Source organism: Camelus ferus, chromosome 12, assembly GCF_009834535.1.
Source record: "Camelus ferus isolate YT-003-E chromosome 12, BCGSAC_Cfer_1.0, whole genome shotgun sequence".
Taxonomy (NCBI): Eukaryota; Metazoa; Chordata; class Mammalia; order Artiodactyla; family Camelidae; genus Camelus; species Camelus ferus.
The window spans coordinates 54347000-54369080 of record NC_045707.1 but is presented as its reverse complement, the minus strand read 5'-3'; the positions used below and the strand labels follow the sequence as shown (position 1 = coordinate 54369080).

General features: G+C 35.4%; 2 protein-coding genes across 2 annotated transcripts in view; one reads left to right on the top strand and one right to left on the bottom strand.

Annotated features, from left to right (window-relative positions):
- Positions 1–22081, bottom strand: part of TSPAN19 (tetraspanin 19) — a 208018-nt gene that overhangs the window by 96152 nt on the left and 89785 nt on the right. The window lies entirely within an intron of this gene.
- The window catches only part of LRRIQ1 (leucine rich repeats and IQ motif containing 1), a 235015-nt gene that overhangs the window by 160663 nt on the left and 52271 nt on the right, over positions 1–22081 (top strand). Inside the window, 5 exon segments of the mRNA XM_032493693.1 lie at positions 4193–4312; positions 15870–15959; positions 16619–16740; positions 17271–17366; positions 17615–17694. Coding sequence (XP_032349584.1) covers positions 4193–4312; positions 15870–15959; positions 16619–16740; positions 17271–17366; positions 17615–17694 — 508 coding nt within the window.

Sequence of the window (22081 nt, the reverse complement as noted above, 5' to 3'; positions counted from 1 at the left end):
TTCCTGTGATATACAGTAAGACCTTGCTGTTTATCTATTTTATGTATAGTAGTTAGTCTCTCCCAGTTTATCCCTTCCCACCCTCTTCCCCCACTGGTAACCATAAGTTTGTTTTCTATATCTGTGAGTCTGTTTCTGTTTTATGAATAAGTTCATTTGTGCCTTTTTCTTAAGATTCCACATATGAGTGATGTCATACAGTATTTCTTCTTTCTCTCTGGGGCTTACTTCACTTAGAATGAGAATCTCCATGTCCATCCATTTTACTGCAAATGACATTATTTCATTTTTTTTATGGCTGAGTAGCATTCCATTGTGTATGTGTATATCTTCTTTATCCAGTCATCTGTCAGTGGACAGTTTAGTTAGCTTCCATGTCATGGCTATTGTATATAGTGCTGCTATGAACACTGGGGTACAGGTATCTTTTTGAATTAGAATTTCCTCCAGATATATGCCCAGGAGTGGGATTGCTGGATCATATAGTAAGTCTATTTTCATTTTTTAAGGAATCTCCATACTGTTTTCCATAATAGCTGCACCAAACTGCATTCCCACCAGTAGTGAAGGAGAGTTCCCTTTTCTCCACACCCTCTCTGGTATTTATTTTTTGTGGACTTTTTAATGGTGGGTATTCTGATTGGTGTGAGGTGATACCTCATTGTAGTTTTGATTTGCATTTCTCTGTTACTTAGCAATTTAGAGCATTTTTTCATGTGCCTATTGACCATTTGTATGTCTTCATTGGAGAAACGTTTGTTTAGGTCTTCTACCATTTTTTGATTGGGTTGTTATTGAGTCTGTTATTGAATTATGTGAGCTGTTTGTATATTCTAGAAAGTAAGGCCTTGTCAGTCACATTGTTTGCAAGTATTTTCTCTTTTTCTGTAGATTGTCTTTTCATTTTGTTTACAGTTTCCTTTGCTGTGCAAAAGTTTATAAGTTTAATTAGGTCCCATTTGTTTATTTTTGCTCTTGTTTCTATTGCCCGCATAGCCTGCCCTAGGAGAACATTGCTAAGATTTATGTTGGAGAAAGTTTTGCCTGTTTTCTTTTAAGAAGTTCATAGTGTCTTGTCTTATGTTTAAGTCTTTAAGCCACTGTTACACATTTATATTACCTTTATTTCTCATAAACTGAATAGAGGTGGCTGGGACTTGAATTCTAACCCTCTGCAGATTCATGAGGGAGGTATCTACATGTGTCACATCAGAAAAATGCACATCATGCATCACGGTCTAGAACTTTGCAGAAGTCTTATCCCTAATGTGTTGGGCTGGATTATATATAAGGTATAATAAATCAATACTTTGTTCTTATCACTGAAGATCTGTATTAAAGAATTCCCTTTATACTCTCTTCTCCCTAGGTCTGCACCTTATCTTGATATCTTATCATTATGTTGGTATAAGAAAAAGGGGAGTGGGTACGGACACATGAGGAAGAGAAGATGATCTGACCAAAAAAGAGAATCAGTGGAGAGAAGGCTTGTTTCCCTAATGCTTAGAACCTTGCTAGAACAGGGTCAGGGAAGAAGGGCTATGAAGGGTGCCTCCCCAGCATGGAGAAGTTACACACCCATTTGTCGTGTCAGAGAGAAAGCCTTTTGAAAGGTAACAAGGAACCAAGAGAGAATAAGTGCCAGATAAAGAAATCAAAAAAGAGAGGAGTTTTTAAAAATCCCAAAATGAAGGGTACTATAGGCTGAATGTTTGTGTTCTCCACAAAATTCATCATATTGAAACTTAATCCCCAATGTGATGATATTTGGAGGTGGGGCCTTTGAGAGGTGAGTATATCATGATGGTGGAGCCCCCATGAGTGGAAGACTCCAGAGAGCTCTCTAGTCCCCACCACTATGTGCGGACACAGTGAGGAGACAGCCGTCTGTGAACCAGGAACCTGCTCTCAGCAGACAATGAATCTGTCAGTGCCTGGGTCTTAGACTCCCTAGCCTCCTCCGGAACTGGAAGAAGTAAATGTTTGTTATTTAAAAGCCACCAAGTCTATGGTATTTTTGTTACTCCAGCCCCTAAGCAGACCAAGACAAAAGGGGGAAAATCACAAATATTATGTTTCCCTCCAAGGTAGCTAGCTTACACATGCCAGTCACCCACAGCACGTGACATGCCCAGGTCTGTAATAACAGCCCGCCTACAGGGGACTGATAAAGAGGGCGGAAAGCTGATGGTGTTCTCCACCCTAGGCAAGTTTAAAAGAGAAAGTTCTCTTTCTCAGGCAGTACTTTTAATGATGTTCCTCATCACACAAAGATGTCCTCTCTTCTGTTTTTACCATTTAATACTGTTGAAATTCTTAATTCATATTAACATCCTTTCTCCTCAGATTAGAAGAGCTTTGAAATCTCTTGAGCAGTTGTAATTTATTCATAGCAAGTTAGAAAATAGTAGAATATTATTTCTATACTAAAATTCATGTTAAGAGGCAAAATGATTTAAATTTAATTAACTATAGTTTTTGAACTTTCTGCAGTATTTAATTTCACACTTTTTTTGTTCGATAAACTAAGAAGTAAATAGAATTGTCAAAAACAAGGGGACAAGGAAATTGGCGAAATAATATTTAATGAATGCCTTCTATGTGACAATTATGTGTTCATCACTGTACATAAATGTATATACATTCTTCCTACTCCCTTTCCTGCCTTTGAGTCTATGCCAAAGGCCAGTGATGGTGGCTGACTCCCTTGCTGTAACCTGTTTTCTCTCACTTGTGCAGTCCTTGTTTATTTTCACTATGTATGTTCTTGTGTGTACACACACACACACACACACACACACATACATAGATACATGCCCAACTAGAAGTGGGTCATCTTATGTGATTGCTTTGGGAAGCCTATTTGACTATCTCTCGTTGGCCCTCAGTTAGAAGTAGGGACAAGAAATAGAGAAGTTGGCAGTCATTGACCAAGTCTTAACCATTCTTGGCTAATTGTTGTGACTTGGCTTGCTAGGCTGTTTGCTGCAGAGATTGTGTGTGACTTCTACTGTCATATATGCTCTGACAATTATGTTTGTATATTCCTCTTCTCAATATAATTTTTTTTCAGAGTAACAATACCAATTTTATTACTAACAATATAATTACTGAAAACATATTTAAGGTAACTTTTGTAATTAAATTTATCTTTTGAGTGTATTTCACTAGGATTATAATAGTCAAATCTATTTTAAAGTCACTTTAAGTAACTTCTATGTAGTTATGCCCATAGCAGAAAATATATTTTTATATTTTCTCAGGAATTTCTTTTCATTTCATATTAATTTATTTTATGGTTATCTCATGCACGGGCACAATTCCAAAGTCAAATGTAAGCAAGGTGTATTCAGAGAAGTCTGTCTTCTATTGCTGTACCTTCTACCCTGTTTTCTACCTCTATAAGTAACAATTTTTAAAATTAATTTTATGCTTTATGCTTTCACTTTTCAAATATTAGCTACCGAATATACCTGTATATTTAAATATTTAGGTTTATATAATATATTTGTTTCTTATCCATTTTATATGGTTTTTCATAGATAAATGGAAGCGTGCAATACACACTTACTTCGCATCCTGGAGCTTACTCCCTACCCGTATATAACGATACTCATTTTTTAAAAGCTCCCACATTCTTGGAGTTATAGTTAGGAAAGCTTTTCCTACTCCAATTTTATTGATGAATCTGAATGTTTTTAATTCTGTTATATGTGCTTGGTTTATTTAAAGATGAAATTAGTTCATTGTTCAGGGCCAGAATACCAAGTCTCTAATATGGTCATTTATATATGTAGAAGTTTTCCTAAATGTGTGTTAGTTTATTTTATACACAATCATTTGAAAATTAGCAAAATTGGTTTTCCTCTGTATCTCTTTCTTCTTAATTTAGAGTGGGTCCTGGAGGAATTGTCAGATAATTGATTGGTTGACCTACATGTGCAGTTGAGGGAGTTTGAAAGATTCTTTTCTGCTTACCACAAGGAAAGTCTCCTGAGATTCAGAACTTTAGACACAAGCAGTCGTTCCATTTATCTTGCAGTTTTAAGTGTCACATAAAGTTCAAAAAACAGATTATTGAGCCATTAAACTAAGGTCTAAGATGTTTTATCTTCCTAATGGGATAACACAGAGAATCTGGTTTGGAGTTTGATCTATAACCTTGTATAACATGCTTTAAATTTTTGTTTAGGCAGTTTGGAAGGGCTTTCTTTTGCGAAAAAAACTGACAAGGGCTCTTGAGGCTATTAAGAATGAAGAATCTGAAGAAGAATATGAAGAAATAGATTTAGAAGATTTTACATTTGATGAAGTAAGTGCCAACTACAACATATAAATATGGTCTTAAAATATTTTAGTGTACTGTTTTGGATCTAAACCAGTTTCTAAGATTTTTATCCTCTTAATACTGTGTTGCAGATTTTTTTCAAATCACACTCAAAAATGTATGCTTCTAATTTTTTAAATCTGCTTCATCTATGGCACAGGCTTTTACAGTGTGTAAACATGGTTATAGAATATTACAAGAATTTCTGTGTATTCTTCAACCGGATTTACACAATGTTTTATCAATTATTCTTCATTAAGTATAACTCTAAGCTTATTTATGTCCTCTTGAGCAACCATTAGTAGTTCTTTGTTGCCTAGCAAAATGAGAACACTCTCCTTAAATTGTTACTGAAGTATTCCACAACAAGGCAGCAAACTCTAGAAACATCTTCGCCACTTCCACCAGTGGCGTCCGTATGCTCTAGCCACACTGAGCATCTTCTTACTGGACAGAGCACTTACTTGTATTTTACATCCTTAGTTCTGCACATTCTGTTCCCTCTTCTCTAGACAGTTAAATCCCCATCACCAACACTTAGATTAAGATATAGAATATATGACTATCTATCCCCAGAAGACTTCCTCATGTCTGCATAGCATTCACACCTCCATCATCATAGATTAGTTTTGCCTAGTTTTGAGCTTCCTGTAAGTGGAATCATCCAGTATGTACTCTTTTTTTTTTTTACATAATATTATGTCTGTGAGATTAATCTATGTGGTTGAGTGTAGCTGTATATTTACCATTCTTTGATTATACTACATTTTAATCTATTATTTGAATATACCACTGTCCTACTATTGTTGGATTATTTGTTACTGAGTTATTTCTAGTATTGTCTATTATGCCTAAAGATGCTATGAACGTTTTTGTACACGTCATTTGATGTGCATACTCAAATTTCTTTTGGGAATTGAATTTCTGTGTCATAACGTTTACCTATGTTTAGTAGATAGTACCTGATAGTATTCCAAAGTGATTGTATCAGTCTACAGTCCTATCAGCAAAATATGAGTTTCAGAGGAGTTCTATCCTCACCAACACTTTGTGTTTTCACGTCTTTTTCTCATTCCAGGAGATCTGTAATGTGTTTCTAGCTGTTTTAATTTGCATTTCTCTCATAACTAATAATGTTGAATACTTTTTCATATGTTTACTGGCCATTTGGATATTTGGATTTGTGACATGATCAACCATTTGTACATTTGTAAGTTGGGTTGTATATCTTTTTTCTTATTGATTTGTAGGCGTTCTTTATATATTCTGAATACAGAGAATATATTTTTCCTTGTTTTCCTTGTTTTTCCTTACAAATGTCTTCTCTAAATTCTGGAATTTACCTTTTCTCTCTTTATGGTTTACTTTGATGAACAGAATATTTCTAATTTTAAATTAAAAATAAGAGTTTTTAATCATTGTGACGTACAAGAAATTTTTACTTGCTCATATGTCATTAGGATATTCTAGAAACTTTATTATCTTAACTTCCAATATTTAAGTCTGTGGTTACATCTGGAATTAATTTTTGGCTGCAGTGTGAGGAAGGGGTCAAGATCCCCTTCAGACACACATATCTGGTTATCTTATGGGCTCAGGACCACTTGTTGCACAGCCAGTACATTTCACAATGGATGAGTGGAAACTTTGTTCGAATTTGGGAAACTGCGTGGATTCTCTTAATTTTTCTCATCATTCTGTTCTTATCCTTATGTCACTACTTTAATTAATGTATAATCTATAATAAGTTTTGTTATCTAGTTTTATAAGAGCTCCAACTTGGTTTTTCCTCTCCAAGAAAGAACTACTACTACTATTGCTACTGTTGACCTGTTTTATTTATGTATGAATTTTAGACTCATCCTGTCAATCTGCACAGTATACAGTAGGATTTTCTCTGAGATTGCAGTGAATCTATGAGTCAATTTGGGAGAACTGATATTTTTAGGATATTAAATTTTTACATTCATGAATGTAGACTAATTTCATCATTTATTTAAGCCACTTAAAATCTCTGCCCCTAATGCTCTGTAGTTTTCTTCATAGTGGTCTTAACACATTTTTGGTTAGATTTATTCCTAGGTATTTGATGTTTTCTGATATTATTTTAATTTTGCATACTGACCCTGTATCCAGAGACTTTGTTGAAAACACTTATTAATTTTAGTAGGTTATCTCTCAAGTCCTTTGAATATTCAAAAAGGTCTTCCCTTTTATTGCTTATTTAAGTCATAACAATAGTTGACTTTGGATTAAGTCCAGACTTTTCTTTAAGACATATCACGAAAGAGTTGTAGTCATATACATCTATGCAAACCTTTTTTTATTCCCTCCCAGCCAACAAATACTGAATGCTTACAATATGGCAGGCACCATGCTTGGTGCTGGGATAGGTACACAGACAGATATAATAGCCCCCTGTTCAGGAGATGCCAGAAATGCATTTGGATATTTTCAGTGAATTACATGCTATCAAAGAAGTAAATATAAAATTGTCTTAATAAATTAGCCTCAAGCAAACAGACTGGCTCAATCTGCCATGAAGTCACCTCTCTGAAATGTGATTGCATTTAACAAATCGTTAACCAAGGGGACACTGACAACCAAGAGTCAGTTTGCTTTAGTTTTGTTAAGCGTAGTTTACCTTAACTTTTTTAAGTGCCAAGAACCATGAGGGATCTGAGGTTTTATCCTTCATGGACAGCTTCCAGGTGGCATTTGTCCACCCCATAGGATGACTGAGAACGGGAGTGGGGAAAATACCCGGAGATGTTTTACGTGAAAGGTGCAGGATCCTGGGGCGGTCCCCTGCTGCCTTGATAGGCTTCTCAGTAAAGTTAAGGGAAATGACTGTCACAGCATGGTCACAGCCTCATGGAAGGAGATGGCAGACCAAGTGGTAAGTTAAATGTAAGGTGCTTGCAGAAGCTTGTGAGGGCCCTACAGGGGCATTTCTCTTATGGAGGACGGCTTCAGGTCATCATAAAGGACAAAAGGTCATTAATGTTCTTCCCTTCCCTGTACGTCTCAGAATCTAAGGTTTTCCTTTGAAAGGTACCGAATGGTTATTATCTATTACCTTCTTAAAATTAGTGCTTCCCATTTCAGTAGCTCTAACTTCACCTTTTTTCCCAATCATTCTCTAATCACACCTAGAACTGTCATCTGAAAGGGTCTGGAAGAAGACAAGCAAGTTCATTTTTATAAAACTTAACCAGGATTAAGTGTGTAAACCCTAAACCTCCTTTGCACCCTCAGGATGTGTTGATCATGCTGGCCTGGGACTACCTGTTAGAGAAAAGAAATATGCCTCATGCCCAGGAATGGTCAGGACGAATCCTGAGTTGTCGAGCTAGGTCTGTGTTGTCCTCCAGGCACTTCACGTTTTCCTGCTCATACCTAAGAAGTAGCGGCAAGAGTATGATCCCTTTCTGGGGACAGCCACATTAACTGATCAAATGGCCTTGTTAAGGTGTGTGGACAGAGAAGGAAGTGAGAGTGGTGAAGTCAGACCATCAGCCCACTGTTGAGTAGCTTTTGTGATAAAAGGCACATAGCTGTCAGGCTCCAATGGTCCAGAAAACTGAAAAATTACACAGACTAATTTCAAGGGCCAGTTATATGGCCAAAGCCAGCTGATAGATAACCTGAAAAGGTATCGAAAGTCGTTAAAGTCTTGAAAGTGTTACAAGGTCAGTTTTCCAAGAGCAGGCAGGAGCCAGAAAAGATCCATGCAGTGGGGCCTCCTCTGCCATAAGACAAGTGGGTAAATTTTGCAGAAAGTGCAAGTCTGGCACCCACTCTCCGCGTCAGAAATGCAATCAGACCTAATCAGTGACTTGCTTCTAGTCGGCTCATCAGGGAATGGGCCCTTATTATGGATATTCATGTGAGTAGTGAGAGCAGCTCTACGAGCAGCCGTGATTTGCTTCCCTGTGTAAAGGCTCAAAATGGAGTCTCTTTAGTCAGCCACGTGTCAGTAGTTTTCCACATGTCAGACCAAATTGTGAGGCCATTGGGTGCAGCTCAAGAGTCAGTAAGATAGGTTTCCGCTTAGTTGAACCATCTCTGAATCAGGCCCAAGCATTTAGGGGAACCAGAGTGAGCTGAGGTCTGTCCAAGCCAGCAGCTTTGGTTCAGACCATGGGATGAAGATAAAGTTTCCCCGAGAAGTATGGCTTCCACTTTGTCATGTAAAGCCAAGATGCCGCTGGGGCCAGTCTGGCTATTCCTTTTGACAAGTGAGGTTTGGGGACATCTTCACACCTTGTTAGTCATTCAGTGTGAGTTATTCTATCCCAAACTTGAAATATCAGGCCAGAGAGTCATAAAGCCTCCAGGAGTCAGTCATTTAATTTTTAAAATAGTCCTGTAGGAAGCTTACAGCTGTTTTTCAATAAGAATATAGCTGGTATCTGTGTCAGAAAAGCCACCAATCCAGAACCACAAGGGATGCCACCAGCTGGAGGCCAGAGGCTCCAAATGGCAAAATCATCAACCACAGAAACTTGTATTGTCTGCAGTACTGAATGGGTCCCAAAAACTTTGGGCCTGTTTTTGTGTGCGTGGTTAAGGGCTAAACAGACAGCTTTTCCTTGGCTGCTGAAGAGACTAAGCATTGTACATTCTCTCTCATAGTCCCGAAAACTATGACCAACATGCTTCAGAATGTAGGCCCCAGAATTCTGTTCGGATTTATCAGCCAACTCCTGCTGGCAGAAGTGTTACGACACTTACCATAATCAGAACAGTTGAAACTAAGGCTTTAAAAAATAAAAATATGATTCACATATTATTAGACTTGACAACTAGCAGAATATCATTTATATAGTGAAAGCTTTGGGTATCAGAGGGTAGAGGTGCTGTCACTAAATCCCGACCCATTGGTCATCCCACAGGTGTTAAATCACAGGAGAGTTTGTCACACTAGCACTTCTTTGTGTGCAACTCCTCCCCATTAGGATAATCTCCTCTAGCACTTGTGGGACAGAAGAGAAAAGCATGTAACACATCAATTTCTAGTCTACATTCCGATAGAGAAGCAACAGCAACAGTACATTGATTTGGCCTAAAGGACCACACTCACAGATAACCTTAGCTCCTTCTACACTGTGAGCCATGTCCAGACCCCATCAGTTGGATCAGTGTGCCTTGTACCCTATGAGTCCAAGTAGCATAGTGCCCCTAACACAGCAGGAAGTACGACCACTATCTTCCCAGGCTGTTAGCTATACAAAAGTCCTTGAAAAGATGGTCTAGAAAAAGGCTGTCCGTAAGACATGGAGAAGTGTGAGACTCATGGAGGATTGTCTCCCAGCGTTAAGCACCTATTATATTCTGCTCATAATGAACCTCAGAAACAGAGAAGAAATGACATTTTCTTAGTCATTGAGTCCACAGTGCATAACTTTTCTTTAAAACAATTCTTTTAGCAGACGATTTAATGAACCTAGATCTCAATTTTCTTTGGGGGGAATTTTTGCAACTTTGTCATAAAATATGTATAATAACATACTATCTAAAATAAAAAGGTGCATTAAGTCTGATGTGACATAGTGGTCTACACTGGCACCTTTGTTTTACACCTTTTAAATTATAAAGTAAATTTAGGTTATATTTTTATTTGTTGACTTAAAATTTCATAGAGTTTATTTTCTTTTTTACTTATGCTGTTTGGAAGCCAACCTATAGAGAACCAATAAAGTTGTCTTTAAGTTTAAATAACCAATCCTCATCCTTAAACCCAGAGAAGATGAGAAAAATTACTACATCATAAATACAGAAAACCACAGCAAATTGTGTTTTTTGTCTCAGACCAAAGTCAAATTCATTAAGTTTGCTGGAATAAGTTTTGAGGAGGAGGCAAAAATGTATTAAGCTGGGCAGCTTTCAGACCTGGAGTTCATATTTGATCCCTATCTCAGATTAACTTCACGGAACGTTACGTATTGCCGTACACTGTGGGAAAATAAACAAAACCTGAAGTACAGGCAAAGGGAGAGACTAAAGCCCAGTGAAGTATTTGATTTAGTGAGAAGAGGCACGCACAGCACATAACAACAGTCTCCAGTATGAGCAGCCATGCTTTTTCACTGAGAATGGAGGAGAGGGTTTAGAAAGTGAGATTTGAGATGTATAATGAACCAAGTTTCCAAACAGTAAAGGTTCTGAGATGCTACAAGAGTTATCAAAAAGTGTTAGAAAGAATTCTTTGGGAATAGCAAGAGGCAGCTTGGGCAGAAGAGAAGGAAAGTGTTGGGGCGCAGGGTAAGGGGTGGTGGTGGGAGCAGGGAAAGATTGTCACGTCTGTTAGAATTTCTAGGACTCGTTCAGCTCTGACTCGTGGCTTAGGGAAAGTCTGGTTCTAGTTTCACGTGTCAGATGAAAGGATTACACTAGTTGGCATGAAAACTTTTGCATCTACATATACAAGTAAACATGAGTGTTATCTGCAGCTCCTCTCCTGATAGCCTTGTTTTCTAGTCTCTCAAAGTTGGATATTAGGATAATAATTTTCTAATCAAAAGCCAAATATATGTATATCTGTTCAAATGTTCAGTTGTGAACACACCATTACAAATGTATCTAAGTTCAAGTTTATTTTTAATGTGTAAGTAAATTTGATAATAGTCTTCTAATGCCCAGAAAGCTTTCCAGATCCTCAGTTGTAAGTTAAAGAATATCTGAACAGAAGGTTTTCGTAAGCAATAACTGAAATTTGTGTAAATGTCCAGCGGTAAGCATGATATATTAATATACATTTTAAAACAGTAGTATATTTATAATCTTGGCCAGTTCCTCCTGACATTTTGAGATTTTTTTGTTCCACAACATACTAGGTACTGCCAAATATACTTGAGATTAATAAGCTTGAATGCATATAAATCAGTAGTCTTGGTAACATTTTTCGGCTGGGATTATATAATTACTAAAAGTATCTTTAGCATTTTATATTAAACCTCTTATGCTTCTAGAAATTTCTAAGAGACAGTGGTTAAAGAATTGTTCTGGAATCTTAAAAAAGTTTGTGATTTTGCATTAGAAACCAAGAAAAATTATTTTCAAAGTGCTCTGTACTTTTAGATTTCGATTTAAAGACCTGAAAAATTTCCCCAGACTTTATGTAGCTTTTCCCAAAAGAAACCTCCATCATCATCTATATGATATGGCAAAGAAGTTACAGTTGCTTTGCGGGACCTTGTCCTGCTGCAGAAAGAAAACAGCTGGAGCCCCAGAGAGTATAAAAAAGAGGTGATTTGGCAGGTGTTTAAAAAGAAAAAAAAAAGTTGCTTGTATATCCAAAAACTAGTGTGAAAGTCAGACTCCTTGCCTGACAGGCTTTCCACAGTCGCTCCTCACATAGCCTTGTAAATTCTTCCTCCAGTTTCTTTATTGTGGTAAGATGCACATAACCTAGAAATTTACCATCTTACCCACTTTAAGTGTGCATTCACTGGTATTAAGTGCATTCAGTGCACCACCAAGCATATCCACACTTTTTATGTTGTAAAACTGAAACTATATACCTATTAAATGACAACTTCACATTCCTCCTTTATATCATAAAGTTATAAACCCTTTAATTTGAATTTATACCAGCTTAACTTCAGTAGCACCCACAAACTCTGCTTCTTTACAATTGCATCTCCACCCCTTTCAGTGGTTGATATCACTGAATTATACCTTTATACACTGTGTGCCCAAAACAGACTAATCATTTCTTTAAATACATTAGTCTCTTAAATCATGTAGAAAAAACAAAATGCAGAGTTACAAACCAAAGGGTTGTAATATTACTGGCTTTTAAGCTAAGAATCATTTGTTTTTAAGTGTATTAGTCTTTTAAATCATGTAGAAGATAAAAAGTGGCTTTAACAAACTATTGTTAACAATAGTTGCTTCTGGCGGGGGAGGGTATAGCTGAAATGGTAGAGTGCATGCTTAGCATACACAAGGTCCTGCGTTCAGTCCCCAGTACCTCCTCTAGAAATAAATAAATACGTAAACCTAATTCCCATCCCCAAATAAATCAATTTTAAAAACAATGGTTGCTTTTATAATTTTTTATGTAGTTACCTTTACTACGATCTTAATTTATTCATATTGCTTTGAACCGCAGTCTAGCATCCTTTTGTTTCAACCTAAAGAACTCCCTTAGTGTTTCTTTCAGGACAGGTCTAACGGTTATGAACTCTCTCAGGTTTTGTTTATTTATCTGGGAACGTCTTCATTTCTTCCTAATGTAAGGGACAGTTTTGCCAAAGGAGCCTTAATTGACAGTTTTTTCTTTCAGCACCTTGAATGTATTAGCACACTACCTTCTGGACTTCAAAAGATTCTGATGAACTTCCCGCTGGTAGTCTTACTGAGGAGCACTTATACGCGGCAAATTGCTTCTTTCAGGATTCTCTGTCTTTGACTTTGGAAAGTTTGATTATAATATGTCTCAGTGTGAGGCTCTTTGACTTTATCTTACTTCAAGTTCATTGAGCTTCTTGGATGTTTGTATTTAGGTCTATCTCTGAATTTGGGAAATTTTTAGTCATTATTTTTCCAACATTCTTTCTTGCCTATATCTTCTGTCCTTTCTTTCCTTCATGACTCCCGTGATGCGCGTGTTGATCCGTTTGATGGTGTCTCACAGATCCCTTACGTTCTCTTCACTTTTCTTTAATCTTTGTTTTTTCCTTTCTGCTCATTATTAGACTTGATAATTTCATTGTGTATCTTCTAGTTCACCCATTCCATTATCTTCCTACTTAAAGGCAGATCCCCCTAGTGAATCCTATTGGTGAATTCTAGTGAATTTTTCGTTTCAGTTATTATACTTTTCAGCTTCAAAATTTCTTTATTATTTCTTTTCAGGTTTTCTGTCTCTTTATTGATACTTCCATTTTGTTCATACATCATTTTCTCTCTTCTTTTAGTTCTTGGAGCATCTTTAAGACAGTTGTTTTAAATTATTTGTCTAGTAAATCTGCCATGAGGTCTGTCTTAGGGATAGTTTTGGTTGATTTTTTTCCCTTTGAATAGGCCATAAACTTTCCTGTTTCTTTGTATGCCTTGTGATTTTTATTTAAAATTAGACATTTAATCTAATAATGTGATAACTCTGGAAATCTGGTTCTCTCTCTTCCTCAGGGTTTTCTAGGTTTTTTGTTTCTTTTTCTGTCATTTTTGTTTTCATTGTTGCAGCCTCTGTTTGTGCCAAGGATCAGCCTGAGTTATAAACTAAAGGCCTTTTTAGTTCTTTTCTAATCCTGTGCCTTTCCCCAGGCAAGTGTGCTGGCTTTCTCATGTCCCCCATATATGCAAATGATTTTGTATACTCGTCTTTTTTTTAAAATGAATATTCTAGCCTTTAATGTCTGTCTCCCAAAAGGAATTAAGTGGGAGTGTTGAGGGAAGGACATTCACCTTTCAAATCCGGAAATCTTTGCAGATCTGTGATCAGAAGCAACAATCAGCAGTCAGAGCACAGATCACCAGTATTTGTTTGGAGGACAGTGTCCTCATTGTCCACCATGGCTCCTGTAAACTGTGTGCAAGCTAATCCTGAAACACAGGAACAACTGCCTATCTCATGGGGCTGTGGGGTGAAGGATGGATGGCGGCCACTGTGCTGAGAGCTGAAATTGACCAAATTAACCACAATTTACCACCCAGGTCTTCCCCAGGACATTACAAGTCTTCAGTAAACTCTCAAGGTCCGAACTACTTACACCAGATTCTGCCAGTTCACTTGTTGTCTAGGTTAGGAGACAGGTTCCTGGTGCTTCCTACTCCCCACTGCCCATCTTCCCAGAATCCCCTGGCACGTTGCCTTGTGTAATAGTGTATCCACATCTTCTCTTCATTTGGACAATTTTACAGAGTAAGAATACTAATTTAATGATAGTTGATATGCCGTGGGCCTTGATCTTTCCCGGGATAGATCTGAATTTTCTTTTATTTGTCATATAAAAGAAAGAATTTTAAATCTGAGCCCTGAATAATGTTTGCAAACTTGCATCAAATGGCTCTTCTTAAACCAGATATAACCAGTATATGACTGTGATTATATATATATTAATAATCTCTTCCTAGAAGGAATTGGACAATATTCCTGTGTACAGCTGAGGAGAAGTGTCCTTTTTATGTAGGTATTCAAATGAATTTGATTAGATTTCCCAAGACAACATGCTATAAGTAAAAGTCCGTCATTTGCATTGCTGGCCTGTAGTCAGGAGGCCTTATGTTGCCTTCCCAAAGGTCTTTCAAGAGATAGTCAAGGAACACTAAAGCTGCATGAATGGAAAATTGCATTTAGGTCTTCTCAGATTGTACTCGTTCCAGTTTTCAAATCATAAATATGTTTGATCATTTTAGAACATTTTTAAAAAACAAGTTCATTGGTGTTCTGCTCATCCTTTTTTCTTAAAAATTCAAAAAATGCTATGGAACCACATAAGTTTATTTTAAACAATATTAGATAACCCAAGCAAATAAAATTTAGATAATTATATGTTAAATTATACAACACTGGCATAACTAGTATAGTTCCATTTAGAAAAATAAAATAAATTTTGGAAATTACATAAATGAAATAAAGATGTTGTAAGACGAAGAGTGAAGTGATTTAAAATAAGATCATTTCAAAATTTAAATTTATACTTTTATCATTCAAATACTTGAATTAGAGAATATAATATCAGGAACCATGTTCTATGTATTGCCACAAAATTCTTTTTTCCATCTGTTCAGAAAATTTGCAAAATTTTGAACAAAAATTAAGTAAAAGCTATCTTACAGATAGTACTTATAGAAAAATTGATACTAATGTTAAAATACTATAAATATTTAGCAGTAAGTTTTGATGAAAAGTATTACAATTTGCATTATAAAGAGCTAAAAGATTATTTTCCTCTGTTACATCTAGAGTTGGTTCAGAGTTATAGTTATCAAACAGTTAAATACACTGAACAATCTGTACCTCTTGTTTTTTGTACATGTATATTTTTATTGAAGTATAGGCAGTTTACAATGTTGTGTCAATTTCTGGTGTACGACATAATGCTTCAGTCACACATGAAGATATGTATATTCATTTTCATATTCTTTTTCACCATAAGTTGCTACAAGATATTGAATGTAGTTCCCTGTGCTATACAGTATGAACTTGTTGTGTATCTATTTTATGTATATTTGTTAGTATCTGCAAATCTCGAGCTCCCAATTTATCCCTTCCCACCCTCTTCCCCCCGCTGGTAACCATAAGTTTGTTCTCTGTGTCTGTGAGTCTGCACCTCTTTTTTTTTTAAAGCACGTGAGTACTCAAGTTCTCACTTTATCCCACTTGGGGATGGAAAATCTTACACCACTTTTTTAAAGAATATTTACATTAAACAAATGAATAACATCTCACAAGATCAAGTGGCAAATTTTTCTTAAATAAAAATGTTGGTACACTTTCTTAACATTTGTAGTGTGTAAGACAATTTAAAAGAATCTTGTAAAAGTTATGCAAACTAAATTATGTACATTCATGTTATTATTTGTGCAGTCTGCCTTAGAGAAAGAATGGCTAGCTTTAGATTCCGCCCGCTTCCCTTCACAAACACTGCTTCTTCCAAACCAGCTGCACCGGCCAAAGGTAACATGTCATGGAAACCTCTTAGTGCTCGATCTTTGTTCGTTTCTTAAGGTTATGCTATGCTGCAGTGATTAATAATACTATTTATTGACTTGAAAAACACAATTACTTTTAGAAGCCTCTGACTTCCTCCTCATCCCCAGATGTAATTTTTCATGTAGCTTTTCTTTCACTTGCTTCTGATTTTTTTCTTTATTTTGGATTTCTTTCAACACTTTATTTCACAGTAGCAAAAAAAAAAAAATGATATGCTTCAGCTGCATATTTGGCAGTAGACTAAAATCACTAGTTGACAGCACTTTAGAAATACAAAAATATGCATTAAAAGGGCAACAGCTGAAGATTCTCAGTCAGAGGTCAATGAACTGCAATATCTGTTATTTATTTGATAATCTTTGAAGTTTTTGTTTTTCTGAGATTTTTTCAAGATCTTTGCTATTAATCATTTTGTATATGCAAACTATACCAAAAAGCATATACTTTACAGCTACAACAAAGGACATTTGTATGTATATTCCATAAATTTCACTTTAGTTTAATTTTCAGATTTTATATGAGTTCCCCTGAGGCTACTCGATACTATGCATGTAAAGTCATACAATATAAGTGCTAGATTTTTTTCAATTTATTTTATACTTATATACATTTTTTCTGATAAGCTCTCTGGAACCTTAAAATATGATGACACATCACTTAATTTACCAAGTCATCCGGCGCAAGCATGGCTATGTAATGAGAAAGAAAATTGGTTTTCATCGGAACACACACAATTTAATAGCAGGTAAGCTAAATCACTCTTTTAGAGGAACAACCTCTAATGAATGATAAGAATATTACACTCCTTACAAAAGTAGTAAGATGATGAAAATAGGAATGAATTTTCTTGTTTAGACGTTGGAAAAAGCATTTAATGTGAAAATGTAGTGATTTTATGGAGTTTTCAGTGTAAGAAAAATGTGTTAGGTAAGTTCATTACAGCAACTACAAAACTTAAGTGTCACTGAAATAATATAATTAATTGTTTTAAACAAGTGGACTTTTAAATACTGCTATATAGGTAGAGATAAGGATTAGAATAAAAATTCCAATGCTGAGTTTCTTTCAACAAAAGGATTGAAATATGCTTCAAGTAATTGAAATGTAAACATTTTAAATTAATGGCAGACTTTTATTACTTCTCAAGATAAAGTTTTTCTGTAACTTAAATGTATTTTATTTCCAAGTTTGAGACAACATAAACAGCTTGTAGTTTTAAAAACTGCTGATATACTTGGGTTGATTCAGTTCAGTGTGGTTTTTCCCTATTGCCAGATCAGAAAATAGAACTCTATCGTGGACACCTGAATCTAAGATCAGCAGAAAGAATTTGCTAAAATCTGAAAAAGAGGAAAAAATTTCAAAAGAATGGTATGTGGTCTGTTTTACACTAAAATATTAAGAAATTGAGAAACTTTTAAATGTCCAAGGCATATTTTTTGAGATTTCAAGAATACCTTTATTAGTTTTTAAGAAACTATATGTCTGTTAAATTACAGATTCTTAAATGGGAATTCATATTTGTTTTGGTATAATCCAGATATGTATATTTATATGTATATGCATATATAAATATAGTCTGAATTTTTTTGCCTTTGTTAAATTTAATCTTTTAATAGGGGCTTTAAAGATATTTCTACTGCTCAGCAAATGCTGAAGAGAGCACAGAAAATGAAATCAAAGAAATTGAAAAAATTAGGTGAGTAATCAATGATCTTTGAATAATAACTGTCTGACATTGAAGATAAAATCTTTTAAATTATTTTTTAGCAAACTGTATTTAATAAAGACAGAAGTGAAATTCACAGATATGAGTATGTCTAAGGTAATAATTTCATGAAAAAGAACAAGAAAACTTAGAGAAGATTATATTACATCGAATGATTTTATACTCTTAAATGCTATTTTCACTTCCCCATGTTTCTTTTCTACTTTGCTGTTGACTACTCTATCTATTGTACACTGAGAATTATGCTGTAATTGGTTTCTAAGCTGGTTCATCTCAGCAAATGTCGATTCTAAAGAGCGTCTGCTTCATGTGCTTATTCCTTTATGTGATTTTAAATCACTGGATTATTCAATAAACAATTTATATAAACTCATCAGTTCCATGAATATCGGCTCTGAAGACTTCACAGCTTGACAGTCTGGAAAAGGAGCACAGTGTGTCTCTTTCATGATTATGCTGAGCTTGAGACATGTTCGAAGGCGTCTTTTTTTCTCCCCCACTTCCAGGCTGTTCAAATCACATCTTTCTTTGGACACCTCTAATCATTTTAGTAAAATTACTTGATATGTTGAGTAGTTTATAGATGTCAGAGCAAGAAGTAGCAGGTTATTAACTTTAAATGTATAATTAAAGCTATTTAAAATTATTTATTTCATATAACTTTGCATTTACTTACACTTCATAAATATTTACTCATGGACTCATAGGCTTAATATAAGTAGCATGACTTTTTATTTTAACTGTTTTGAGTTTCTGTCACTCATCAGTTTCTCTTATAAAGATCTTAATGTCAGTGAAATGTTTCATAAAGTGCCATTATTCCTGAGAAGAGCAAGGAATCTATATTTATCCTGTAGTTCTAACTTACAGCATACAAAGAAGCACTCAGATTAATTTTTATCCTTATTAATTTTTCCATTTATTGTTTTTAATCAATTCATTTGTAGAATTCCAAGAAATATATATATTTAATTTTTTTAGACATAAATAAAACTAACCAAAGTATCACTGTTTCCAAAGAATAACTGATATTTGTTGGCACAGGACTCATTAGCCATTGATAAAGTACTGATGATTCATTTTTATATTTATGAATGTTCAACTTTCCTTTTTTGGCATTATATTAGTGATACCTTAATTTTATCTTTTACCCTCTCAAGATAATATTTTTGTCATTTACTAAAAGTTTGTCAGGTTTAAAATATTGAAACTTTAAGCATTTTTCAAGAAAATGTAAACTATATGCTCTGTTTGTCAACTTATTTTGCTTTGTGTCTCCTGCAATCTTGTTTTGCAAACGCCTGTTAAGTTCATCAGGGCTGTCTATGAACTGAATAGTATGCAGTGATCACCCGGGGAAATGTAACTCCCAGCCCTAACGAGAATGAGGCTCTCAGTCCTGGGGCAGTGGAATTCAATGCAGTCAATCAGGGTAGTTTGATAATCTGTTTTGTTGTTTCGATGTATATTTCTACTCATCTTCAAGAGTATCAAAAACATTGTTCAAATAGGTGTTTTGAAAATAGTAAAAGTTTCTGAAACTGCTGGGGCAAGTTCAAATATCAAAAGTGGCTTAAAGATTGACTCAGCCAACGTTCAACAAATAATTATTACTTATTTATGTTCAAAAGATCTATTTTTTTAGATATCTACAGTGTTTGCAGTACTCTCTGATAGTGAAGCTAAGGAAAAATTTTCTTGTTAAAATCTACCTCTGGAAAATATATCTTTCTTGCTAATTCTTGTAACTGAGGACTTTTTTTTAGGTTGAGTACATTTTTAATAAATTAGCATAGTCAGTAATATTTTAGAATAAGTTTTAATATGGAATATCTGCCCAAACATAAAAATCATTGCTTTAATGGCCAAAAATTTCATAATTATTATGAAGCTAAAATTAAGGCTCCTCTTACCTGTCACAAGGGGGCATAGTAGGGTAACAAATGAAAAATGAAAACCAGCCATCCGAGTTAACAACCACATCTTAAATTTCACATTTGACAGTGGTCATTAAGCATGACCTATCAGGTAAAAAACCAGACTGGCAGTTGTATACTTTCTAGAGAGATATTCATTCTAATTACATGATTGTAAACCAAATTGCATTCTTATTACTATGTGAGGTTTTGTGTCTCTATACTAAGCTTTTGTTTTGCTTTTGTTTTATCAAAATACTGTTAGATTAGGGGTAGAGTATAGCTCAGTGGTACAGTACACACTTAGCATACGTGAGGTCCTGAGTTCAATCACCAGTACCTCCATTAAAAAATAAGTGAATAAGCTTAATTACCTTCCCCCCAAAAACAAAAATACATACTGTTAGATTGGTGAAATAAAAGCATTTTTTCTTTAAAGTTTGAATTCTGAAATGTAAAACTTAATGACGACCTTTAAATTCTCCTCACTCTTTTTTTCTACTCCCCTTCACAACAGATACACAGAATAGAAATATTCAAGGTAAGATTAAAGATGAAAAACGTGAAAAAGAAAATCAGTGGGATCCTTTCTACTTTTGATACTTTAATCTTTAGGAGGTTGTTGATGTAGCACTTATGTTATTTTGTGTCTGTAGGCAAATCATTTAAGACTCTGTAACTCAGGTTTTCCTCCTACAGAATGAAGAATTTTCTAGTACTAATGCAATCAAATTGTGATATGCTATTAACTTATTTGAGTCAACCTAAAATAATGGCTGTAATTTTAAACTTTACTCACTAATAAATTAAAATGTTGTTTTAAATATTTGAATTCTGTTAAACGCTTGAAAACTTACTAGTAATTTTCAAATATCCAATTATCTATGTGTATGAACATGAACAACTTGTCGACTTGAAAATTTCAAGCCACCAGAGGGCAGCATTGTCCATAAAACTGCTAGAGACTAATCCACTCTTTGAGGGGAGGGAGGGAGAGTGTCAAGTGGGGCAGTCAGAAAAGAAACTTCTAATTGAGGGAACCAATTACATCCTACAATCTGACACAGCACTAATCCTCAAGGAGGGGAGGCATAAATGCACAAAGTGTGGAAGCTTGAACTCGCATTTCATGCCGTGAAAAACCATAGAGCAAGTTGCTCAGTAGCAAGCTCTTAATAATATTGGCTGTTTGTAGCTTGTAGATATATTTATTAGCCAAGGAATGTGAGTCAACAATTTTTAATTTAAGGTGAGAGTGAAAATAGGGCAAAAGGTAAGGGGTCAGTTATTTTTAAAAAGTCGGTAGATAGAGGAAGAATACCACTGAGGTTGCTGATCAATGAAGAAGCAAAGGGCTGGAAGAGCATGCAGTGTGGGCAGCATCAGGGGGCACTCAGTAATTGATGACTTCCGTTAGGATAAATGAGAAGACAGAGGAGGGGGAGAGGCAGGGAGCGGAGAAGTTGACTGGAAGCCACAGGATGGAATCTAAAATTGTGAGGAGTGACCATGATTTACTCAGTTCAGGAATGGGTTGTTTTTATTTCTACCAAAGTATTGCCGTTGCCCTCATGATGGACATAAGCACAAACCAGTAAGGACTAGTCTTGTTTTAGTGGAGTTTTTGTTTCTCTTCTTATTTTACTGTTGCCTCATGCACAGAAGTAATTTCAGAATTTGGTGATCTGGCTTGGAATTTAGCAGACACCCAGGGAAGTTTAGAGTTTAGTAGGGCAGTGAAGAAAATCGTGTGTAAGGTGAGAGTTGCTGGTTTATTGAAAACATGGGGAATCAGTATCCTGAAGATAGTGAGCACAATTGGCAGCAGGACTGAGCTGAATCAGACGGAAGAAAGAGAGTGGTTGGTTAGTTTTATGTGGAGCACTCCTCAGAGAGGATGGGGTCTTTCAGCATAGGAATTTTGGTGAAGAGCAAATGGTAAGAAGTTTAAGGGCTAAGACCATAAGCCTGAAGACGTAACGGAGTTTTCCAACATTATCAAATTTGGGCATATCAAATTTCAAACTTCGTGGTTAGAGGAGAGAAAGAGCAGGATGAAGCAAACGAGGTGAATTTAGTAATAAAGGTAGAGCCACAACTATGGATAAAAATCTTGCAGGTGTTTGTAACACCTAGCACAGTGTCAAGTCCATGTTAAATATTCAGTAAACATTTGCTAATTTTATTTCAGTGAAAAACAAAGCTTGAGTCTGTGTTGGTAACACTTACTTATAGCCAAGAAGTAAGCCAGCTAGAAAACAAGAAAAGCTAACTTCTTAACATGAATTAAGCAGTTCATGGACTATAGAAAAGAGATCAGGTTGCAAAATAAGGTAACTAAGGAATGTTAAGGAGGAACAATCAAAAGGGAGCAGCTTAGACAAAGCTGTGACAAAATGAATTTTATTGATGATTTATTTTGTTTACTTCAGTGATTTCCA